Genomic DNA, 25,247 nt, shown 5'->3' with positions numbered 1-25,247 from the left:
ATAAGCTGATTTAAGATGATGTTTAGATGATTATTGATTGAAAATATTTGAATATAAAATATGTGCAATAAAGTGGAATATAATCAAACAAAATATAATTCAATTTTGATTTATATAAGTTCATAAATTTCTGTCTCATATCTTCATTTTATGATCTTATTGATAGGCTAATAAAATCGAAAAATAGTTTCTGATTTTCTGCTTATTTCTATCAATAAATTCCAAAGAGTCGAAGAAAAAAAAGCACCTAGAAAAATTCGTTTTCTCTCTCCGACTTTGGTGGAGTGTCCCTGACAAAGTGAGTAATATGTATATAAGTACAATTTTTTAAGAACAAACAATAACAATATGATATCGAGTGGTACACATTCCACCACTTCAGTGATGTTCTGTCGCTGCTGACAAGGAAACGAAATGAATGACGACGACAACTCAACGCCCTTTGGGGCGGGAAAGTTCATTTCATGTGGCAGGAAAGTTGACTTGATGCACTTAGTTGTTGCACTTGTAATTGAAATTTAGCAACAAAACGACACACACACACAGCAGATGGAGAGAGTGGGAGAAAGCATTGTCTCTGCTTCTGTTTCTGGCTCTGGGAATTGAATTGAGCTGAGTGACTGCATGAGTGACTTGAGTGTCAGATGCCTGGGCTTTGATTGATGAAGATGAAGACATTTTCCGTTTCGGCGACGACCCACGCACTGGAGAGCAATCCTCTCGCTGGAGAGAACAACAACAGCCACAGCAACAGCAGAAGCAGCAGCAGCATCAAAACTGCAGTTGACCAGTGGACCACCAATGGTATGTGGAACTGTGTGCAGCACAAACCCAAAGACTTGTCAACGTTGTTGACCCCATGCCAACGACCGACCCGACCCATTGGCTGTTTTGGTTCTCGAATGACACTCATGGACGGGGGAGGTAAATGTGGACAGTGGGTCCCAAGCCAGCAAATGGAAAATGTGTGCAGCATTTCACGAATATGCCTGCCACAACCACTGTAGGAAATTGCCCCCTTGTCAACGCTCTCAGTTACCTTTCGGCCCGCAAACTTCGCAGGAGAACGTGGACCACGCCACTCCCACAACAGACAGTGGCCATCGCATCGGTGGCAGCCAGCGACCAGCAACTGCAATAGCAGTGGCAAAGGCAATGGCAAACGTTGACTGCATCAAACTAAGATGCCATTACGCTGGCCTGCTGCTGCTGCTCATTACCGACTGTTAGACAGAGAGAGAGAGAGAGAGAGAGAGTGAGAGAGAGGGTGATAGAGAGAAACTGGACCCCAAGAAGTCCAGCCGCAGTTCAAATGAATTTAATTGAAATTTCAAACTTGTCAAGCAGTGCCTGCCTGCCTGCCTGCCTGCCTGCCCCTGGGTTCGTGGGCGAAATTGAAAAAGCCGCATCTCCCACATTTTCCACATTTCCTACATCTCTGCTACATCTACTCTCCCCCTCTCTCCCCTTACAGCTAAAAGCAGAGGGCGGCGCGCAGTCAAGTGCTGCGAAATGTGAAAAAGTAAATAAGTTTTCGCCGCCGTTGCACTTTTAATGTTTTCCGGGGCAACATCTGGCCAAGAATATACTGGCCAACCAGCAGCTTCAGCTTCTCTGCCACAGGCCCACATAAACCCCCGCTCCCCATCCATCCGTCCATCCATCCGCATCCTTCCCCCCGTCCAAAGCAAAAGTGTCATCCAGGGTACAGGGTAACTTTTTAAAAGAAAAGTTTCCCATTTGGCTGAGACTTGTCGTCTTTTCTTCTTTCACTTCTTTCTACTTTTGTGCTTTTCATCTTTTCGCTACTCTTACTCGTACCTTTACTTGGCTCGCATTTTCCTTTCTTCCTTGCTTTTCGGTAAGTAGCTAGTTGACTTTTTTTGGTGTAGCTTTTTTTCAGAGTTATTTAATACGCCAGGAAGTGTACATAGTGCTCTGCTGTGCACAGATCATTAAATCATTTGTTATCATCAATAAAATAAAGCTAAACACAATAGAATAGAATGTGAACACATTCCTGCAAACATCAATCCAACAACGCCCAACATCTGTAATCATTTAAGTGTTAGTTTGTGCTTCTATTTCAGGACGTGCAGAATGTTTATTTGGCAGCAGTTGTACCCATTACATAAATGTACATTTCCAATTTAAATTTGAATTTTAATTGCGATGACAAAAACCCGCCCTTTTGCTGGAACAGGGACAAAATACGGTAGTCTCCCCCGTATATATTTCGCTTCAATCTTAACCCAATTATGATCAAATTACTAAGCGCTGGCCCATGGCTCATGGGCTAAATGCGGTGTAGCGCGTTGGCACTGCCCCAGCCTGAGGGGCTAAGTAGAAAATAAAAAATTCTGCTAAGAAAATGCTGCACACAAAAAAGTTCCATTTGCAGCTGTCGCAACTTTCGGGGCGTTGAGTGCACTTCACTTTAGCCGGCGACCTCTTTTTGGGGGGTTGTTTTCATCTTTGCTCAACATGCAAATACATCATGCATCAGGCATCAGGAATACATTTACTACAATACTTTTTTCGGGGGTTAGAAACCCTTCTTTATTTTTTTTTAGGCAAGATTCAATCGTTGTTAATGATGCTTGGCTGCCAAATTTCGACTCGTTTTCATTTTCATTTATGTGAAGTGCTGCCTCTACAACATCCTGGAGTTGAGCATTTGGCAGTTTCAACCAGTTTTGCAGGGCACATTTCATTGGAGTACTAAAGTGAATGAAAAACTATGAAGAACCCTTGAAATTGTTTCAATTAGTGCACAAGGTTGCATAAAAAGCAGAGCATATATGAACCAAAACTAATCAAAAATTAGATGAAATTAGTCTTTGAAAATATTCCTCACACATTTAACATACTAGATTTATAAAGCAAAGCGGTGAAAAAAACAATTAAAAGATATATGTATGTATTTCCTAATTTTAGGATTTACCTCAGCATTAAATAGGTTTTTTTTTTGCTCTTTTCATTTCGTTGAGTTTTTATTTCGCATTTAATTTTGCGGAAAATTTGTTTTTACCTTTCTGCACGCGATTAAGTTGATCGTTAAATTATCGACCGAAAACTTTCGCGCTTATATAAAAATGCAGTTAGCTGCAGAGTCGCGAATGGCGGTTAAAAATATATTTCATAATTCGCATAAACCATAATTTATAATATCAATAAAATGAAAGGAAGGATGAAAATGAATATAATAATAATAAAATAATAATACTCGTAACCAAAGCATAAAACAAACTGCATGGATGGAAAATTGTGTGCAAATAAGGAAAAATGCATAAACTTTTTCCGTCAACCGCGCCAGAGGGGGGACGAGTGGGTGTGGTGTGCATGGAAAATTGCAAACATTGAATTTTTAATTGCTGCAAAATTTGTGTTCTTTGGTTTTTATGGGTTTTACACCACCAATCCGCCGTATTTGTTCATTTGCGTTTATTTATTCCTGAGCCATTCTATCGACCATTCAGTCCACCCACTTTCCAGATTTTTGTATTGCAAATTATTAACTGCTATCCTTTTTCCAACGCTTTTAATGAAAAATGTATGCAGTACATTTTCCGAATTTTTTATCATAATCACTAAATTGTTATCATAAACAAAAAAAGAGAAACCGTTGTACAGTCCATAAATCGAAACAACTTTAATCAATAGAGGCGGAAAATGATTGAAGTACCAAAGAAATGTATCCCACAAATCGTTGATTAAATATTCAATCGAATTTGGATTTGATTTGCAGCGAAAATGTTTCTAAGAAAAAGGTTGGCCAGACAGAGTTGAGTTTTTTGGTCATGAAACCCATTTTGTAATGTGATTTCCCAGAATATTTCCAGTCTGTATACATAAATATATAATAGGCATTTTGTTTCAATCTCCTATCTGCACACACACAAAACATTTGCCAAAATTGTTTATCAAATAAATAATTAAATAAAATACATTCGAAACAGAATTTGGTAATTTCTGATGCATGAGTAAATTTTGTAATTTCCACTTGAAGGGGTACTCACTGTAAGGCCTCCCTCCGCCCGCATCACTCTGTGTAATTTGTCATTTAATATGGTTTTCCGTTTGTTATTGCATTTAATTAGTAATTCAATGTGTCCATAAATATTTCATAGAATCATGTACGAATTACATTCCATTTGTTTTTCTCGATTTAAACCAAAATATACAGAGCGGTTCTGTAGCATAGGAAGAGACCTAGAGTTCTACAAAAAGGTTCAGTTTTGAGCCATAAAACGCTGCGCCTTTGTTATTTACTCTCTTGTGCAATTAACTTTTCCACACTCTTCGCCATTGAAGGAGGGGAAAATGAGGGAGCCAAGGGATTAGCGTGGCGTCAAGGAAAAGCCTCTTTATAAAAAACAAATAAAATAACTTTAATTATAATTTAATTAATATTTTAATTACAAAGTCAATGGCTTTATTTTGCGAGTGATTTTAGATTAAGTTGAAATTTTAATTGCCATTTTATTGTCCATTTTAAAAGCGAACGAATCGCACAGTTTCAACAAGATTTAAACGTGAAATTTGATATATATTTTATAAAATTAAACCAAATTTAATACCGCCTAACGAACAATGCTGTTAATGGATCCAATAGTCAATTGGTTTTTGTTTACATATTACAGTTTGCTGAACACAAAAGAAACATATGTTTTTCTCCATAAATATAAACCTATTTAATATATTTACATATTTAATTGATTTATTGATTGATCACAGTCACGATTTTCCGACAGCCTATATTTCCATAAAATGTTTTAGAGACTTCAATAAATTATATAAATAAATTTGCAATTATAAATCACTCAAAACGCATGGTAACTCAATATATATCAAAACACCGTTTGACGAATTTTCCCTTACTGGAACTGTGGCACAAGTCAATGTTCTCTTCTTTGCCTTTTGTTTGGCAAATCCCATTCCCCAAATCCGAGTGAGAGGTGTGCCCCAAGCGATAGTGTCATTAAATCAATCATTTTTCTTTTTGTTTTTTTTTTTGGTCAGTCAGCCACTTGGCACGGCCCTAATTTGGTCAACACGCCAGGCGACGACGAATACATATTTCGAATATTTCATTTTTCGCCTATTCGCTTTTTGCTGGTTGTTTGTTTTTGTCGCTTTTATTTATTATAGTACGTTTTTCTTCTGTTGTTTACCCGAAAAAGGTTCTTCTTTCGTTTCGTTTCGTTTCTGCTGAGCTGACAAGTAAAAATGATTATAATCAAATAAATGATATACTACCCCCAGACAACACCCAAAAATAGTCTAAAGCCTAGAAAAGCTTTGCTGAAATTTCGCCACTAATTTGACTAATGAATTTTTGTTGTTTTCTTTAGCCTTGAAGGACAATTACCAAAGTGTCAGGTAAAAGAATACTTAATGATATATTTGCATCGAGGACATTAAGGATTTCATAAAGTGATGCCTATTAATAACAAAAGTTTTGACACAAATGGAGAAAATCCTAAAGCTGCCCTGGCCGATGGATCGATGCTATGTTTTAAATGTTTTCTAATGTTTTTTAGAAAAACAAATGGATATTGAATGTTTTACTGATCTGCTGTTGCTGAATATGGAATAGAATATATTGTAGTAGCATTCTATATTAAAATCAAGGAAAATCCTTTGGATTCCTACAGCCATAAATTCTGATAGCAGTAGCAGCCTTAGCTGCACTTTTAGCAGCAGCAGCAGTAAACTGGCAGACAGATAAACAGATACATAGATGGAAACGCGGGCAAACGAGCTAGCTTTAGGCCGTAAAAATAAGTCATGAATTTATTGAAATTTGTTGGCATAAAGCATGAGAGAGCATGAGGATGCCTGGGAAAAGTCTCCCAACAGTTGCAAAGTTTTCTTCTGTTTCTTTTATTTGGTTTCTTGCTGTCCGACCAAGATGAAATCGTAGAAATTGAATTTAATTTGTCAAGTGGGATGGTGCCAGGGTACCCAGCAAATTGCAAACGATATGCGTATCAATGGATAAAATAAAGAAAAGCAAAGAGCAAAAAAAAATAGCAGATAGCAGATAGCAGACAATCCATATACAAACGGCAAACACAGCAAAAGAAACAAACAAACCAAAAGCAACGGAAAAACAGAGGAAAAACTAAGAACCAGTTAAGGAGACCAGCAAAAGGAGAAGGAAAAGCACATAGTGCCAAGTCGTTAGAGGTGGATACTTTAGCTATAGCTATTTTAGAGTTTTCTCTACCCTAAAAATTGTGTATTTGCTCTGTAGAATAGCAAAGGAAATATTAATTGTCCTAGAAATTCCACAAGAACTCCCTTGGAATATATCTTAATGATGGGTAAATGTAGACCCGTAACAACACGCATTACACGGCAGCGATTTTGCTGTACAAATTACCCATCGTTGCTTAATTCGTTGCTTAATAGCATAGACTATTTTCTCTACTTATTTTTGTCATTAAAACAATAATCAAATTATACTTTTACATTTCTCTATTTAGCTTTCTTTTGTGACATTTTTGGGTGGCAGCACAGCAGCGAAGTGGCTTTGGCAGTCAATCGATCTACATACTCATACGAATAGTGGTGTCTGCCCATGTCTGTATGTCCTATATCTTGAGTAGTGATAACTTTTGGCACGACTTTGGCTTTGGCGTTGGCTCAGTGGGAGCCAGAGCCACAGCCAGTCCAGAGTCAGCCACCCACCCATTGCTTTTCCTTCTGGCTCTTTTCTTTCTATATTTGTATATCTTAAACGCGTTTCGTTGTATCTACTTAAGTCAGCTTAAATATTTGTGTAACATAATACAAAACATACGGGCTTCTTTGGTTATACTTAGATACAGAGCTTAGATACGTGGATAGGAAAGTGGAAAGTGGAAATGGAGCAGGAGGCAGCTCCATAGTAACCACAGACACAGGCCCCAACCCAACGATATGCACATTGGGAGCATAATCATTATTCTACGTTCCAATTATAGTCATCGAAAAAGATAAGTTTAGGAACTTGAGTTCCCAATTGGAAAATAGAAACACTGCGAAGAATTTTTCATTAGGTTCATCCGTGGAAGATTAGTGGGAAAATGCATGCGCTTAAAGATTAAACCCTCAAAAACGACGACAACCAAACTATTTTGAGATTGGAAATATCAGACTGTGAAATCGGTTAACTAATTCAGACATAAAATACATTAATTGTTATGGTATTCCGTAACCGGAATACGATCCATAGATCTGTTCTGTGTGTGTTTTTGGGCGTGTCAAAGATATCATTTATTGGGTTTAATATCCAAATATTTCAGCGTCTTTTGCTCTCCTGCAGCTGGTCTTTCTTTATTCTTTTGCGATTACGCAGTGGTATGCGGTTTCGACTGAAATCCAATCTTGAACCCTATCGCATGCCCGCTTATGTCTGTCACTGCTGTCGTGTAATTATCTGTTCCACTGTGCGGGTAACAACATGTTCTGTTTACATTTCAAATGGAAATTGTGGGTCTCCGTCTACGTCTACCCCGCTGCCTTGTCGTATCTCCTGCTGTGTGGTTGGTCTGTCTCTGTCTGCGAAGTGCATTTATCCCATTTTCGGTACGTCCTAATGAGGAGTCTACTCTGGGCTGTCATGTGTGTGCTGCTTTTAGTGCCTTCTCTCTCCGATCGGTTGCTTAGTCGGAAAGGACAAAACGTGCGCTAAATAAAGATTGCCTGCCTTTTTGGCTTCCCCTGTTCCCTCTGCATTTCACAGTCCTTAAGCGCTTGGCCAGAAAACATCAACCCAGAACGCAACGTCACATTTGAAATTCCAATATCCGTATGTGTCTGCTGCATGCCTCTCTGCTGTCACTTTCATGGCAAATTAACATGTATGCATTTCAGAAGAGAACTTCAGAAAATTGCATTGTGAAGAGCAGCTCAAGGAGGGGACAATTATTGAGACTAACATAGGCCCCTCCTTGTTTTTAGTGGACAGATAACAAACAGTGTCCAACTTTTGTTTTTAATGCCTTAAAGCCTTTCCCAAAAATATATTTAATATCCAAAAGCTCACCTTTTCCATACAGCGACGATCCACAATAAATTGACCTTTTCCAGTGTGTGATTTGAAAGTGAACAAATTATCCTTCCAATTCCAGTTCCAGCTGTTGTTGTTGGATGATCTTTTTGGGCTTAACTGTTGTTTGCAGCTGTTGTTGTTTTTATATCGATTAGCACACACAGAATGGAGCATTGGCCATGGCGTTTGCGATTTGAACATCAATTGAATGGTTTGGCGGAGGCATTTACTCTTCGCGGATCGCTTGTCGTACTTAAACAAATGATAGACACTGACACGAGACAACACCGAAGAACACAGATTTCTTATAATTATTAATTTATGCAAAGGCGAAGGCGGCGGAGGATGGTGGCCGTCGGATGGTGTGCGTAATAGGATAACGGCAACAGCGGAACCAACAACAACAACGACGACGATTGACGATGACGATTACAATTACAATTACGATGATGACGACGACGACAAGTATTGTACATATGTACAGGGTAGGCAGAGAAATACACACAACAACACACACAGAGAGACACAAAACAGACACACGCACGCACACAGAGAGAGAGACACAGAGAAAGAGAAAATACACTCACTCGCGATTATTGATAGACAGAGAAAAACGATTAGATTAACGCGGCTCGAAGATCCAGTGATCTCTGAACGATGAGACTTTGGGAGAACAACGCGATAAAGTTGACTGTTAACGGTTTTCGTACACGACGACACGAGGCAGTTTTCTTTATGTAGTTTTTGCTTTTCTTTTTGGTTGCTTTTTGCTATGCTAGTGCACACTTTCCATGGCAAAAGATGGCGGAGAACACTGCAAGGGAAACACACATTTGATTAGAATTAGAATTTAATTATGATTTTCTTGGTATTCGTTTTGGTCTAAGCCGCAGCAGCAGCCTTTCTTATTTGCGGCTCGCGACTACCATTTTTCCCGTTTTATTATGACAACGGCACCTTTTTCGGTTGGCAACGCGCACACACTGCCTGCAACGGGGACGAGGACGAAGGACAACGACTGCAGAGAGAGACGGAGCGATAGAGAATGCGAATGGGCGAGCATAAGGCACGGCTCAAAACACATTCTGCAGGGTGGGATGGACGGAACAGAGACGACAGAGAGACAAAGTGAGAGAGAGAGAGAGAGGCATTTACATATGGAGGCAGGCAGCTGCTGCTGGCTCTCTCACGGCTCTCGTTTTGTGTGGCCAATTTGAAACGCCACGAGAATGAAATGCAGCGAAACGAATGGGTAGCACAAAGCGCAATCAACAAAATAGAGAACGCAAAATAAACAAAATATAATAAAAAGGATAAGCACCAGCACCCAGCACCCAGCAGAGCAGATGAAGAGCATAAGAGAGAGAGAAGTGGTGGAGAGAGCAAAGCGGCATCTTCTCGCTCTCTCTCTCTCTCTCATCTATCTTCCTTTCTTTCTTTCCCTCCCCCAACTTCTCTCTCTCTCACTCTCTTTGGTAGGAGGTGTGCGCGCCAGGCGAAAAATCAATGAAAAATATCTGGGAAAAACTGCCGAAATTCTGCATTTGTTGTTCGTTTTCTTCGTTTTTTTTATGGTGCTGCGGCTTAAACACTTTTGGTGTATTGAGTTTTAAGGCACAATTTTCGCTTTTGTTAGTTTTGCTTTGGTCATTTCGATTTCGACCGCTCGACGGGGTCGTTTAGTGGCTTTATTATTGTCACACACAGAAAAACACGGCACATACGAGTACTTCGTTTCTATTTGATTTGTTTATGGGTGGCTGCGTGGGCGTGTAAAATCCCTGGCAGGACTCCCGGCCACCGAGAATTAAAGGGTAACGAACCTGCCTCGACGATTATTCGCGCTCTTTTTTCCTAGGGATATTCAACATAAATATACATACACATATATAAATAATATATATATTTATACGTATTTCGGCCAAGTCAAGACAAAATTCCGGTATTTCGTTGTCCGCGGCCCGGCAGTTGGATTCGAGTTTTTCAAAGTTTTTATCACACGAAAAGTTGGCAGCATTGCCCATTCACAATAAGATTGCCCGTTCACAGTAAGATAAAATTGCTCAATCACAATAGGAGAAAATTGACAATTCACAATGGGAGAGAAATTCCCTGACCGTTTAACAGCAGGAGAGAATTTCCCTAACTGTTTGGCAACTGAAAAACATTTTCCTGACTGTTTGACAACAGAATAGAAATTCCCTGACCAGAGGAATTCACCAGAGAGCTAGGTTTTAACACGAGAAAAGAAGAGTCTGTTAGGAAACGACGGACATAGGAGCCCATTCGATTTGATATTCTTATTTGATATATTTTGTAACCCCCGCTTGACAAAATATGCGAATTTGAACAGACAATAACAGTTTTGGTTAACATATGTTGGTTCATTGAATTTTCATTAACCGAAATCTGTTAGGGAAGAGAGAGCTCCCATATTTCATCGTTCCGCTCTCTTTGCCGCTCTCTCGGCGGCTGCTCGAGTCGGCGCGAGTTAAGGGCGTTTGTTTATAAAAACATTCATTTTGGACACAATCAAATCAATTCCGACCAAAACGCATGAAAGAAAAATGTTTGGTTGAATATTTTACATATTTAAATAAAATATTACAATAATTCCAATTGTACCGCAGTTTTCTTGAACCACCTGACAACTCTATAGAACATTGTATCACTCTCTGCCGCTACCTCTCTCTCACTCGCACTCATTGCATGATGTTTAGCGCTCTCTGTTTTTGCCGGCTATGCTTATGTATTGGTTTATTTATAATTCACAAATTGGTTAATTTTGCATACTCACACAAATACATGAGTGTGTTCAAGTACATGATGACAATTAATTACACTGGCGTACTTTGGCTTTGCTTTAATTAGTTATTTTATTCTTTCACTACATCTCCACAGCAACAAAAACACGCTTAGCCCGCACATGTTCATACATACAGCACACACACATGCATGTGTATGCACAATGTTTGGTAAAAGCGGCAAATAAATGCTTAATTATGTTTCTTTATCTATCACTGCTCGTTTTCTATGCACTGTTCATTTGTTTGCTGTTAATAATTGTTGTTTTATGCACTTTGTACGTTCTTGAAGCCCGTTGACTGAGAAATTGCTGAGCTGCCCATTCCCATTGACAGAGCGACGCACAGTGGAACTACGGCCATAGCCTAAACGCAAAAATAAATTCTATTAATTCGTGGATCCATAAAATACTTATTTGGTTTTATATTCATATTCAGAAATGTTCTTCAAGTTGAGTCTTAAGCCATCCAAACTATGGATAGAATTCACATAATATTTGAATTTTACCACCCGATTTTGGCCAAGGCCCCACGGTGCGCCTTGTTTACAAATGTGGAGAACTATGCAAGTGTTGCAAGTCGTAGCAGTTGAGAATTGCCTAACGCATTTTTAAATCTGCCCCACAACAAGCGTTAAATGCCTAAATTTTGTAAACACATTTTGTACCCTTTCCTTAACTTTATTTTTGGGAAAATAGTCTGCATACCTACTAATTCTACAAAACCAAGCCTATAAAATTAGATGAAGTCATTCCTTACCCTGCTTTTAAAATTCCCTGCGAACATGCTGTGAAAAAAGACGCCCCATGGCTAAACATATCGGAGGCTGCCATACTTTCGCATATATTCGATATCTTCACACGAAAATCACCCAATACAACAGAAAACGGACCATCATTTTGTTTATTTTAGATTTGTGTATCGATTTCACATGACACCCCTTTTTTCCGAAGTACCCGGCCATTTGAAAATGTAAGTATTCCTGCCACTCGAAACTTCCGGTTTTTAAATAAAATGAATTAGTTAGTCGATAATGATGATTTTTCATCATTATCCGGTGTTCATTAGCAAAATAGCAAATGTATAAACCGGATTCTAGCCCCAATTATTTTGTATAGATAAAAGAACTGCCTCCCAAACCAATCCGGGCTTATTATAATATTTATTTATGTTTCCTTTCTGCAATATTCAGGAAAACAATATAATTTTATTTCATCCTTTGTTGCGCGCGCTATTTTTCAAACATTTTCAATGAAATCAGTTAACATGGCTCTGTTAATAATTTACATACATTAACATACTGAAGAAAAAAGGGAGCTTAACATACTGAAGAAAAAAGGGAGTTTGCAGAAGATTGAAAAACTCAAATACAAATTTTTAAAATATAAGGTCATGAGGTGAGCAATCCAATAAAACCGTAAATTTATAATAAGCAAAATTTGTTCTTCAATCGGGTTAAATTATTGTTTCAGTGTTAAAAGTCTTTGCAGGCTGGTAATATCAAATAGAACATACAAATCGAGGAATATGAGTAGAGACTGCGGTGTATTTTTGGTATATTTTTAAAGAATTAGGTATATTGCGGTATATTTTTGAGGGTTGTGAGATATATTTGATCGAAAATTCAGCGGTTACACTGCACACTTATTAATATTAAACAAAACATTAAAAAAAATTGGCGGATGCAACAATACGAATCGCGGTCGCATGCAGGAAACAATTCTGCAAAATTTGTTCAACGAGACAGTAATAATCACGTAATTTGTATAAAACGCGGTGAAGTAGCAACATTTTTGCATTTTACTTCTATAATCCAAGCGAAACGCAGCTATACGTGTGAAAATCAAAGTGGAACAGCAATTCAGCCGCAAGGTAGTGTTGTGGCCGAAATATGTACACATGGTGGAATTTATAAAGAAATATTAAAGTTTTCAAGCTGCCATTTTGAAATGAAATACCTGAGAATGTGTGAATGCAAATGAAAAACAAAGAATAGGATATCAAAAGAGGCGGAAGATAAAGAGAGAGGCTGTGCGGAGATAAAATATCTCCAGAAGTGTCTGTGTGTGAGTGCGTGCGAAGCAAAAGCAGATGGATGTGGCGGAAATGGAAACATAAATATGTGTACCCAAGACGGAATGGAATAGTTTCCCAATGAATTGATGTTTTTTTTTGTTGTTCTCATTTGTTGTTAGCAATACACATGTATAATTTATAAATTGCTTTAATCTACAAATTGCTATTGCGTTTTCACTTGCGCCCCCATCTACGTTTGTTTCACTCGCACCCATGGCACATTAAAGCTCGAAAGCGCAGTTAGGTGAGCTTGCGAGAGTGTCAACTTTTGCCAGTGTGTGTGTGGCAGCGAGAGACTGAAAAGAGAGAGAGAGAGAGCGAGCTTGCGATTAAAACGGAGCTCAAAAGCAAAGTTCAACTTAGTACATTTCCACAACTCAAACCCAAACTAATTATTTTGCAGAAGAACTAAACAACAGAAAACCCCCCACCTACAAAAACTTTGAATAAAACGACACTCGAGTGACGGATAGTGAAACATTCAAGAAACAACAACGGGCAACGCAACAAGTACAAGTACATACTCGTGCCGCGCAGAATAGAAACCAGCAGAAGCAAAACCAGAACCGCAACGAGAGCAGAGCCGAGCAGCGCTGAAAGCAAAGGCAAAGAAAATTAAGTAAAGCAAAGCCCTAGAAAGCTCGAAAATGTGGAACCAAACAACAGAGGCAGCAAAAGCAACAGCCGCAGCAGCAACAAGTGATAATAGCAAGGAGGAGGCCAGTGCAGAGGAGTGTGCATGTGCTGGCGCTGCTTCCAGTGTTGAGCAGCGGAACGCTAACAAACCCAACTCATTTGATAACAGTAAACATCCAAAATCCTCATTTGGCGGCAAAATCAACGAGAAGTCGGAACAAAGGGGCGACAACGACAACGACAACGCCATTAACAAGCAAAAAGAATTTGCAGCCCAAAGCGAAACAAGTGATTCTGGTTTTATATCTGGACCCCAATCATCGCAGATCTTTAGCGAGGAGATTATCAGCGAGCACGACACCGACACCGAGCCGAAGCCCGCACCCGCCGTTGAGCCACCGCCGCAGCAAACCCGTCACGCTCCCGATCACAAGCAAATCTCTTCCGTGGTCCTTGATTCGGGCTGCATTGACGAGGACGAGACCGAGGAGGAGGACAACAACGACGAGCAGGAGCAACAGAATCCAACATCCTCCCAGGCTGGCGTCAAGCAACAGCCGGCCGCCACTGAACAAATGCGCCTCAAACACAACACAGATGCCGGCATACCACAATGGACAGTCCAAAGCAATCTGGCCGGACGTGGCGAGGTACTCAACAATCTGGGCACCACCAACAACAGCACCTCCATTTCGGGTCGCAGCAAAGCCACCCCAGCCACCAGCAGCGATATCAAGCCCACAAATGCAGCATCCACAGCATCTGCCTCTGGATCGGCTAATCTGAATAATAGCAGCATCAATATCATAAACGCCTGGGAGCAGTTCTATCAGCAGAATGACGACGGCGACACGTAAGTATTTCCGTTGAGAATTTCCCGCAAAAAAACGCACCGAGGCTGACTTGACCACCAACTGTGGGGGAGAGTTTCATGAATCACATTAAAGACAATGAGAAAGACACTGGGACTGCGACTGCGACTGCGACTGGGGAGAAACGCGACTTCAAATGCGAACGGACTGACACATGTGTGTGACTGATTCGGGGGTTTTCCTGGTATGTGGGCAGGTATCATCATCATCAGCCACAGCAACAACAGACTGCAAAAACAGGTTTTTGGGCAAGTGTTTCTTTACTTGCCTTTTTCTGGGTTTTTACACACAAACACACGGCGAAATGACCAGACAACAAGTGTTCGAATGAAAGCCAAAAAGAAATTACTGAACGGAACGGAAGGAAACAAAAGGGAGGGAGGGAGGGTTGACCTCAGGTAGCGAAAAGGGAAAGAAAAGAAAAGGTAAATAAACTCTGTCTGATCGTATTTTCCCACTCTGTCTTTCAGACCTCTACATTTGGCTTGCATATCGGGCTATGTGGATGTGGTGGCTGCCCTCATACGCATGGCCCCTCACCCATGTCTGCTCAATATCCAAAACGATGTGGCGCAGACCCCACTGCATCTGGCTGCCCTAACAGCCCAACCGAATATCATGAGAATGCTGCTACTTGCTGGAGCTGAGGTAAATACTAATCTGGTTAATCCTTAATTAAAGAGAGTGATAGAGAGAGAGAGAGAGCAAAGTTCCATCATTTAAACAATTATTATAATATCATTGCACAGCCCACAGTTCGTGATCGTCATGGCAATACGGCGCTGCATCTATCCTGCATTGCCGGTGAGAAGCAATGTGTTCGTGCCTTGACGGAGAAGTTTGGTGCCACGGAGATCCATGAGGCGCACCGCCAGTACGGACATCGTTCGAATGACAAGGCTGTTAGCTCCCTCAGCTATGCCCGTCTACCCGCCGATCTGGAGATACGCAACTACGATGGTAAGTGCCCCTAGATATGTTCCTATATGTACACATTTCTATATAGTAAATGGTTTATTTTTGGGCCACATTTTCACGAAAAATTTGTATGAATCTGTGCCAAAATGGTGTACATATTATTTCTATATGTATACTAGAATGTTTCTGTCCCGACATCGGCTAGCCACAGTGCGAGACAATGTCTGTCGCCTGATCGTAGAATATATCTATACCATTCGGGGGAATGTGTATTTGCGTACATGCACACACACGAATATTTGGTTATAGCCTTTGAACTGATGCCAAAAATACATTGTGGCCTCTCCTCCGCCACAGCATTTTCCACGCTTTTCCATCGTTAAAGCCTTCCGACAGCTCCCCCTCCTGCTGTTGGCCTTTTTTTCGCTATTGATTAACAAAAATAAACGAAAAGCAAACATTTGCCAGGTTCTCAGACGTCAGCAAAAATTACTATAAAAGCAAATTGTACAAGAAAAACGAAATGATAGACAGCAGATTCTCTTATATAAGAAAGTATTTTCCAAAATTCACTTAAATCAATTAAGCAAATGAAACATGGTTATTTATTGAATTACTTGAAGTTTCTCAAGATTTCTGTACTTCATTTTGCATGCATTTTGCGTCAAGGAAATAATTTTGTCAGGCATTTGGCAGCAGGCGTGGCGGCCCATCATTAACATTTGTTTGGTTTCCTTATTTGATTTTGAACAGAAATCGAATTATTGATTTGCATGAGGTGGAAATATGTGTGTGGGAGGCATGAGAATGGCTACCCATATATGCATGTACTTTATTTATAGAAAATCATTGTTAAATGTTAGAGAAAAATGCCACTGAAATATGCAAATACAAGTACAATATTTGTAGGGAAGATTTTCTATTATTTTAAACCAAATTTTGCTTACTATATTTAGCTAAAATACAAACCAATAAAAGTAAAAGTCTTTGTCTCGCTTTAGCCACCAAAAAACAAAGAGGTTAATAAACTTGTGTCAGAAGGTACTCTAGCAGCCAAGTTATTTGCTTTTAACCTTTCGTTTGTTTAATCGATTTCTCTCTTACATTTCTGTTTTGCTGTTGCTATAACCTTGCCCAAAAATAAAACCCAACAAAAAGAGTAGTGCCAAATGAGTTCGAGTTCGTGAGTGGCAAACATTTTGGTGAACAAACATATGTAGATATTTTTTTGTCAGCCTTTAGCCAGCAGCAGCAACCGGTTATTTGGGAGCACCAAAAACAGCTGCTCTTCATATGCAGCACATATGTATGTATTTGTGTGTGTCTATTTATGCCATATATATATAACCATTTCGAAGACTGAATATAATGTATTTTGGCTAGCCAACAGCAGCAGGCAGCAGTCAGCAGACATAGCCGACAGAAACTATTAAAAAGCAAAAACCAACAGAGGAGAGAGACGACTCCGAGACGAGCAGACGCTGCCTGAGTATTTCTCTTTTGTAATTTCTGGGTTTTCCCGATCACCAGTCTACACACAAAACTGATTTTGATTTGAAAACAATTCAAATTGTTCGAAATACTGGCCGAAGTTCTGTAAACAAATTACTCAAATAAATGCACAACGGCCTTCCTCCCTATCCTGCCAATTGACGTCAGCTTTTAGGGAATATACAAACAAAATATGAACATAAAATATCGCAGATATCAAAGTTCAATGTGTTTCCAGTGGCGCCAGCAACCCAGTCAAAATATAATCCTTTAATTTCAATAACAAACTTTCTTGAATTTTGTTTTGACAAGATGTGTCCGAGTGGAATTTGTTTCCTGGAAACCCTTTAAGAAGTAAAAAAAATGCCGAAAATGCTGACGTACTCTAAAGAATTTCCAACTGATATTTATAGCATGACTAAATTTAGTATTATATCGCACCCCATTTAAAGGGGTTTTAACTAAATTCCTTTCCAATTTAAAATGTGGGAAAATGGTGTTAAAAATAGTGCGAAACATTTGTTGAGTTTGCCTGGGTTGGCTCATGGCCAAATACGGCAACAGACAGAGCCAAAAAGAGTCCAATGAAAAAGTCTATGACAATGCAAGAGTTTTCGATCGATAAGAAAACAAAAAGAAGAAAATTACGCTTCGGTGTGGATGAAATTGGGTAAGGTTCGTTATCAATGAAGGTCCCTCCTCTAGCCTCAACTCAAAATCAAAGTCAACGTTTGATGGCTTTCTTGTGGGGAAATCCCAAGTATTTTTGTAATTACGGGCATTATATTTATCCATTTTCGTTGCCTCTTATTAACGCTACGCACTCGCAGGCACGCAACGGGGAAATGGAAATGGAAATGGATTTTGATTATAAATAACCTCACGCAATCGGAATCCCCATAGGACTTGGGCACTATAAATAGTGGAAGAGCTTTAAGCTGTGGTGCCAGGTACACTCCACTACAGAAATTCCCCACTTTGGGTAATCGATTCGTTATCTAAAAGAGCGGAGGATTGCACATATAGAAGTTTTATTATCTGGTTGGTAATTGTGACGTTTTGAAGTACCCAAGTTCTAATGTAGTGTGTGGATTCCTTTTTCGAGCTTATCTGCGTGTGTAAACAAGCGAATCCCCCGGATCGATGGTTGGATTTCCAGAATACGCCACTGGGGAACTTTATTTTTTTTTTGCAACATTGTGCAGTATGAGTTTCCCCAGGAAAAAGACCTAGACAGTCGCCTCGCAGCGCTTCCTATGCCTTATCGCATATGTGGCATTAAAGGGATTTTCAGAATCTAAAGGAACCCCCAAGCAATACGAAATATTTAAACATTTGTGCCGCATGTGTGGCATGTTGTATTGGGAATGCTGTCTTTAAATATTCCATTAAAAATTTGTTTCCCATTCATTGATTTGGAATGAGAGTACAAATCTGTTGCTGGGCACCTAAATTCCGTACTTCCCCGACGGCTATCGATTGATAAGGCTGTCCGCTCGGAGAGGTAAAGCCTAAAGCAAATGTGAGATATGTCCAGCTGTGTGTGTACCAGTCGATGTTCGATCGTCCGCAGACATTTGGTTACGTTATCAGTGCGCCGGTCAGGAAAACCCCATAGGTGGTCGTTTATTATACGATTATACGAGTACGACGCTATGGTTTCCATTCGCACAACAAATATAAGATAACTGGCTATCACGCAAATGGTTTTACCATTTCAATATTCCTTATTTACGATCATCTTGGGCTTCGGCACGATACTATATGTACATTTTGCTTGCATTAAGTGATCAATATACGCAACGTTCGATCGTTTGTTCTTTGAACCATAATTTGTATACGACAAAAGACAGTTGGAAATTCGCTATCAGTGCATGACTTGACGGAAGTTGAAAATGGAAAACCACCCATAAAACCTTTGACGCATATATATATATATCAATGGAAACTCATCTAATGATCGATTGAAGTTTACAAATGGGCAACAATTAACAACGATTGTGGGGGATTTCATAACTATGAAATCTAGAAACTTAAACAGCAAGAAACTGGAACGAGAGAGAGAGAGAGAGATTTACCTTACACGATTCGTTCTATAGAACCCGTTTTGTGTCGGGTATTATTTACTTAGTTTTGATTCTATGACATTCTATATGGCACCCATCGACAATCAACAATCAATGACTATTACATTAATGAATAACAAATTAGTCAGAGACAGGGGAGAACTGGCACTGGCATCTCCCCGCCTTTTATGCAGCTGCGGTTTCTCAATTGTAGATCTTGGGTACGTGGGTAGCTTCGATTGATGAATCGTTTTGATCCTCTCATTTCCGCCCAATCCGCTTAACTCTTTGAAGAGAACTCTGTGCGTTAAGTTTGCTGACCCCTAGAGCTGTCTTATGAGAATTAAGTTCCACGATGAACAAGGTTAAATCTGTCGGAAATGTTTTCTTTCATTATTTATACTGTTTTATCTTCAATGAATACTCGCAAAAGTGCTTATATTTAATGAGTAAAATTTACGTTTTCCCCTCTCTAGCATGAACTCATGCAAATAAATCGCTTTCAAGATTTTACGGAAGTTTTATTATTGTTATACTAAAAACACTAATACTACCTGTTGGAAAAGCCTACGCAAACCCTACCAACGTTGCTGATCTCCTTTCCCACTGCTGCTGCCACTCTGATACGGGTGAGTCGGTTGACCTCTTGTATGGGAAACCGTTGGCTCTGGCTCCGTTGCTCACTGGGGATTTTCCCCAAAATTCCCCTCCATTTGCGGCTTAATTATACCTGGGGTTTGTGTGTGTTTTCTTTTCTTTCGTTTTCTTTTTTTGTGCGCGCCACACGTGTCTGACGATCCCCGGAGTATGTAAGTATTTGCATTCCGCATTCGGATCGGTTCGCATCGAATATGTAGCTCAAAAGAAAGTCAACAATGTGGCGGTGGCGGATCGCTGACATAACCCGGACTGTTACTGGGACTGGGACTGGGACTGAAACTGGCTTTGAATCTCGGACCACCGATCGAGTAGAGTTGAGTCGCGACTCGGGGGTTGGGTCTTGAATTGAGGTGGCGGTGGCTGTGCCTTTCAAAACACTTTCATTGCCAAGTCAGTCGTTGTCGTCATGGAATGGAAAATCCGTAGCTTTAATTGTGCTAAATTTTGCGCGTTGTTTGTCATTTGTTATAGTCGTTGTTGTCATTGTTGTTGTTGTTGTCGTCGTCGCTGGCTGTTGTTTCGCTTCATTTGGCGGTCGTCTGGCTCTGGGGTTTTTCACTTGCAATTCACTTCATTTTCACGTTGGGAAAGTTCGTTCGACTTCGACACAACAAATTGGCAAACGGCAAATGGCGCCCAGAAGTCTTTCAGAAAATAAATTGCTAATTTGATATTGTCTTTTACCATATACCAATTTTTTCTTTCTATTTATTTTGTATGCTTTTGTGTGTCTTGTGTTTTGTTTGGACAGCTGAGGCAGCTTTTTTGTATATTTTATGGGTTTTGTGTGGCCCCAGGTAATTCCCCTATTGGCCTGGTACCTTCCTTTTTTGGCACGCGTTTGGGGAAAACTCAAAATACAGCTGCAAAAACTTTACAAATTGTTATCAAAGTTGGAGGAATACCCAAGGCTTATCGATAATTATCGAAACCACATCCTGCCAGGGGTGTTGCCTGACAGGGCTGTTAGATCATGGGAATTCCAGCATCTAATTGCGTCGTCGCTGAAACAAAAAGCATTCCAATAAATATTTGAATTATCTTTTATTAGGAATAAATTGAATACCATAAATGTATAATTATGAATCAATGAACCGCCAAGTTATCTCACACTTGCACTCTGAAGGACAAATATTCGTACGGAGTGAAGTGGTGGGTACTACGGGGTATACAAGAAATAAAAACACGCACCGCACCAAAAACCCGTTGTAGAAATAACAAAACAAAAACAAAAACAGATCCCATCTCACAGATCTGCCTGCTGCTGCCTGCCTGCTTCAACAATAAGCACAATTAATTAAATTTAAACGAAAGACAACAGCAGCCAGCAGCAGCAGCAGCGGGGCAACACATCGTGTTTAATATTTGCGAGCTGTCAATAAATTTATGAACTTTGCGACGACTTTTTTGGGTGACTTGTGGAGTACTTTTAACTGCGCCGTTTTTGGGTTTTTCTCCATATACTCGTACATGCATTTAACAGTTAACATGAGGTCGCCGTCGGCCAACGCCTGTGTAAATAGGTTGGCAGTAGGTGAAGTGGGTGGCAGGCATTATTTGAAAGTGTTTAATTGTCGAGTGCTCGAAAAATAGAATTTCCCATGGGTTTTTTATTCTGCGCAGTTCCCAATACGATTTCATAACGGGGGCTCAACAAATGCTTACCAATTCGATTAGCATTATACTTTACTGTTTGCACATGTCAGCCTCAATATCTCACAGACTTGTTGGCAGGCAGTTCCAGTTTCCCACCCAAAAAAAACAAAAAAAAAACACCTGAGACGCTCGCGGATTAAAGTCTTGTGACGCAGCAAAGCGGCTTGCGGGATGGGAATTCCCAAAACAAAGTTTGAAACAAACTTTTGTGTTTCATATTTCATGTTTTTATATGTACAAATGTATGATAGCTGTTTTTGGTGTCTATTTATAACTATCTTATACGAGTTGCCTACCCATCTTTAATCGTATGCTAACGATTGGCACGTTGCTAGCCAGCCGAGCTTTTGCAACAACAATTTAGGATTGTTCCGTGTCTTTTACTGCCCTGCCGCCTCATCTCTGTCTCTTCCTATCTCTATCGGTTAGTCTTAGCTGCTTCTCCTTTTAGTTAGCCAAGCTTTGGAACAGAAACGAAAAAATCTTCATGTTGTCATCGTTTATTTTTAAAGCTTGTGACACAATTGTTGCTTTTGTAAACCTCCATCATCGTAGCCGACGAGTCCGAAATAAAAATAAAAAACTGGACTGTAGAGTTTTTGACTTTCTTGAGCCGCTGTCCGCCGCTTTCTTTCTCTCACTCTCCAAACGGAACTTGAAACGTTAAAAAAGTACTGGTTTTTTATATGCCATGATCTTTGGGTAGTTGATGTAATCGTTTATTTCTGATAACCTCCTGATTTCCTGGAACCCTGGAAGTTCCTGACACAAGCTATCACTATTGCGTCTAGGATTCGACTGACTCATTTCAAACTTTGACCATTACTACATTTCCATAAATACTATTCGTAGTCATAGTCATAGGCTTAGAGACTAAATAGTTATTAAGCAACAACAAATTCTTTGAGAAAATCTCCTCTCTAAGATCTTCCTCTAAAAGTGTTGGCTTGGGGTATTATGCAAATGGGATTGCCGTGCCGTTCCGACTGCTGTTTGTGTGTGAAAGTCAATCAACAGCACGTGTAGCCGCAAAAAATACAAAATAAAAAGCAACAACAACAGCAAAAGACTACGTCAACTAATCATAAAGCCATAAAATCAAGCAAAAGGCCCAGGCATGGAATACTACACAACAAAAAAACTAAACAATCTGCCTTTGTTTTCAACGTTTTTTTCCCCCCCTATAATCTGTATGCGAGACGAGAGACCACAGAGCACAGCAACACAGAGCCGAGAAGTAAACGGCTCAATTTGAGAATGTTACCAGTGGAAGGGAGATAGCAACAGCAAAAGTGTAGAGAGAGATCAGATAAAGGAAAAGCTTGAAATACCGTTTCTTTAGTAATAGTGCTAGGGCATTAGGGCTTTTTGTGTGTGTAAATTATCTTTGAGAGAACAGACTCTGAAAAATTAATAAAGCAAATAAAAGTTCATGGTATGGTTTACTTTGCCAACTTTCAATTAATATTTGTCTACCTCTAACCCGTATAGGTACTGATAAAATAACTCAAATAGAAGTATTCGGATTGGGATCTCTTTTAATTTTAAATGTCATTTAAATTATTTCAGATTTAGCTACGTTTCGTACCTATGTATATTAGTATGTGTATCGTATCTATGGTGTGTTCAAACCAATTTGAACTTGAGCAAACTTGTTGCTGAAGCAGAAATCCAAATTCAACTTTGAGTTTGTCTTTTGGTTTGTTAACTTTAAAGCCAACTGCTTGAATTTTTGTTGTTGTTACTGCTGCTTGCTTTTGTTGTTGGCTTTGTTATTGTTGTTGAGGTTGAGCTCTGCTCTGTGTGTTATTGCTGCTGTTTTATTGTGGGAATTTCTTGGGTTTTTCAACGCACACACCCATGCACTCCACTCGTCAAGCAATCACACACACAGACATACGAGTGTGTATACACACAGTGCGAGACATGCGAAGTGAACGCGTTGTCATATTGTCTTATATGGCAAAAGCCTCCACTTGGCTGGCTGGCTGGCACCCCATACATACCCTACCCTCCAGCCCACATGGCAACCCCTTCCGTCCACTGGTCATTGTCGTAATCGAAGCTTTTATTTTTTGTAGTCGTATCATAAAACGCTACTTGTTTTACAACTGAAAGCAGTTCGAAGAGACAGAGAGAGGGAGCTTTTGACGGCTTCAAAGCTTTGAGAGCGCAGGAGATCGATCACATTTCATTCATAAATGCAGCTTTGGCACAGTGATGCGAAATGTCATTTATAGAGGGGCAAATATTTTTAATAACTTGTAACAATTTTTTAATCAAAATATTCTAATTTTTGTAATTCCAGGTGAACGCTGCGTACATTTGGCTGCTGAAGCCGGTCACATTGACATTTTACGCATTTTGGTATCACATGGAGCTGATATCAACGCTAGGGTAGGTCCATAAAAACACTCTCAATTAATTGTAAACTAATTCAAATTTTTGGCCACTTTTATAGGAGGGTAAATCGGGACGCACACCGCTGCACATTGCCATTGAGGGCTGCAATGAGGATTTGGCCAATTTCCTGCTCGATGAGTGCGAGAAGCTGAATCTGGAGACGGCCACCTTTTCGGGCCTGACAGCCTACCAGTTTGCGTGCATCATGAACAAATCCCGTATGCAGAATATACTCGAGAAGCGCGGCGCCGAAACCGTAACGCCGCCCGATAGTGATTACGATACTAGCGATATTGAAGATCTAGACGATACGAAGGTGAGCGTGACGGCATAAATTCAAAGAAAAAAAATCAAAAGAAAACTAGAACGTAAGCAAGAAAAATGGACCACCACCAGCTTCCAAAATGTTCAAAAATAATATGAAAAGAAAGGGACAAGTCCTTCAAGCTGAACTGGTATTCAGTTGAAACAATCTGTTAAGAAACTATATAAACTACTGTCACATTTATGTATTGTTAACCAAAAAAAAAAAAAAAATCAAACAGAAAGCAAACAATAGAGAGGCAGCAAGTAAAGTCCTTCAGCTGGACAGGGAATCTATGTTTTAGTAGAACCCCATTGAAAGAAGAGAAAAACAACTGCAAAATAAGATAAAGAATCAAACCAACAAAGTAACGAACAAACACTGCAAAATACAACAACTTTTACTACTGTATGCTGATTGATGTCCGTAAACCACAGTGCGTGTCACAACTACAATTACAATTATACATAGATATATGTATAGTTGTGGTTAGCACTGTAACAATTATTCGTATAAGCTGTCGTTTTATGTAAACTCTTTGATGTTCGTTGCTCTATAACTCTCTGTATCTATCCATCTACATCTACTACTATGTATTCTTGTGTGTCTGTTTTTGTGTGTTTGTAATTGTTGTATGTGCATGTGTGAGTGAGTGTGCGTAGCCCATAGATGCACTACCCCCTAACTCTTAACGCAGAAGAAAAATATGGAACCAGAAATTCTACTATACCTTAAGTTAGCTAAATCTAATTGATGTTTTCATGTTCTGACTGAAAAAAATAAATATTTTACTCTTAAAAAAAACACATTAAACAAATCCAAATAAAAAAGAATGTTCTTTAAATTATGAAGAAGATTTTGTGTGGGGGCAAAGGTATGTAAAAGTGTTTTAGTTTTAGTTTTTCAATTGTTTGTTCTTGTTTCTTGCTTCTGTTGTTGGTTAATATTGCTTTTGTTCTTTATTTTTTTGGTTAACAAAAAGTCACTCAAAGTATTGTTAGTTTATATGTTACTTAACAAACATTTTATTGTAACAATCCCCATTTTGTGTACTTGCAGATGTACGATCGCTTTGGTGATCCTCGATACTTTGTCAGCTACAGCGGCGGCAATCCCATGACAGTCGCCTGAGTGCCCTAACCACTTGTACATACCCCATAACATAGCATTACAAAATATCTATATATTCTTAAATGATTAACGAAGAAAACAACAAAAAACAAAACAAAACCCAACCCGAATTCCAAAACTTAACAAACTGGTTCAATTGCTGTTCCTGCCCCCTGCCGCTGTTTCTGCACCACGAGAAAATAAGTAAAA

At 39.5% G+C, this 25,247-nt stretch overlaps 1 protein-coding gene across 2 annotated transcripts; it reads left to right on the top strand.

Moving 5' to 3' along the window:
• Window positions 1-12,498: 12,498 nt before the first annotated feature.
• On the top strand, window positions 12,499-25,231 carry LOC117584666 (NF-kappa-B inhibitor cactus). 2 transcript variants are annotated; one of them, XM_034273694.1, is made up of 7 exons: window positions 12,499-12,717; window positions 13,325-14,410; window positions 14,900-15,077; window positions 15,179-15,389; window positions 23,529-23,617; window positions 23,682-23,939; window positions 24,987-25,231. In XM_034273694.1, exons 2-7 carry the CDS (start codon window positions 13,569-13,571, stop codon window positions 25,056-25,058), a joined length of 1,650 nt encoding a protein of 549 aa, XP_034129585.1. In that variant the 5' UTR covers window positions 12,499-12,717; window positions 13,325-13,568; the 3' UTR covers window positions 25,059-25,231. The 2 variants fall into 2 exon arrangements, with proteins under 2 accessions (XP_034129585.1, XP_034129586.1); XM_034273695.1 differs by having other exon boundaries at window positions 12,501-12,591.
• Window positions 25,232-25,247: the final 16 nt, after the last annotated feature.

This window comes from Drosophila guanche, unplaced genomic scaffold, assembly GCF_900245975.1.
Source record: "Drosophila guanche unplaced genomic scaffold, DGUA_6, whole genome shotgun sequence".
Classification (NCBI taxonomy): domain Eukaryota; kingdom Metazoa; phylum Arthropoda; class Insecta; order Diptera; family Drosophilidae; genus Drosophila; species Drosophila guanche.
Note: the sequence above shows the minus strand (reverse complement) of the source record. Positions and strands in the feature narration are given on the sequence as shown.

Coding starts and splice junctions, on each gene's coding strand:
- LOC117584666 (XM_034273694.1), top strand. CDS start 13,569: ATGTGGAACCAAACAACAGAGGCAGCAAAAGCAACAGCCGCAGCAGCA. Junction 15,390..23,528: donor GGAGATACGCAACTACGATG/GTAAGTGCCCCT, acceptor TTGTAATTCCAG/GTGAACGCTGCGTACATTTG. Junction 23,940..24,986: donor AAGATCTAGACGATACGAAG/GTGAGCGTGACG, acceptor GTGTACTTGCAG/ATGTACGATCGCTTTGGTGA.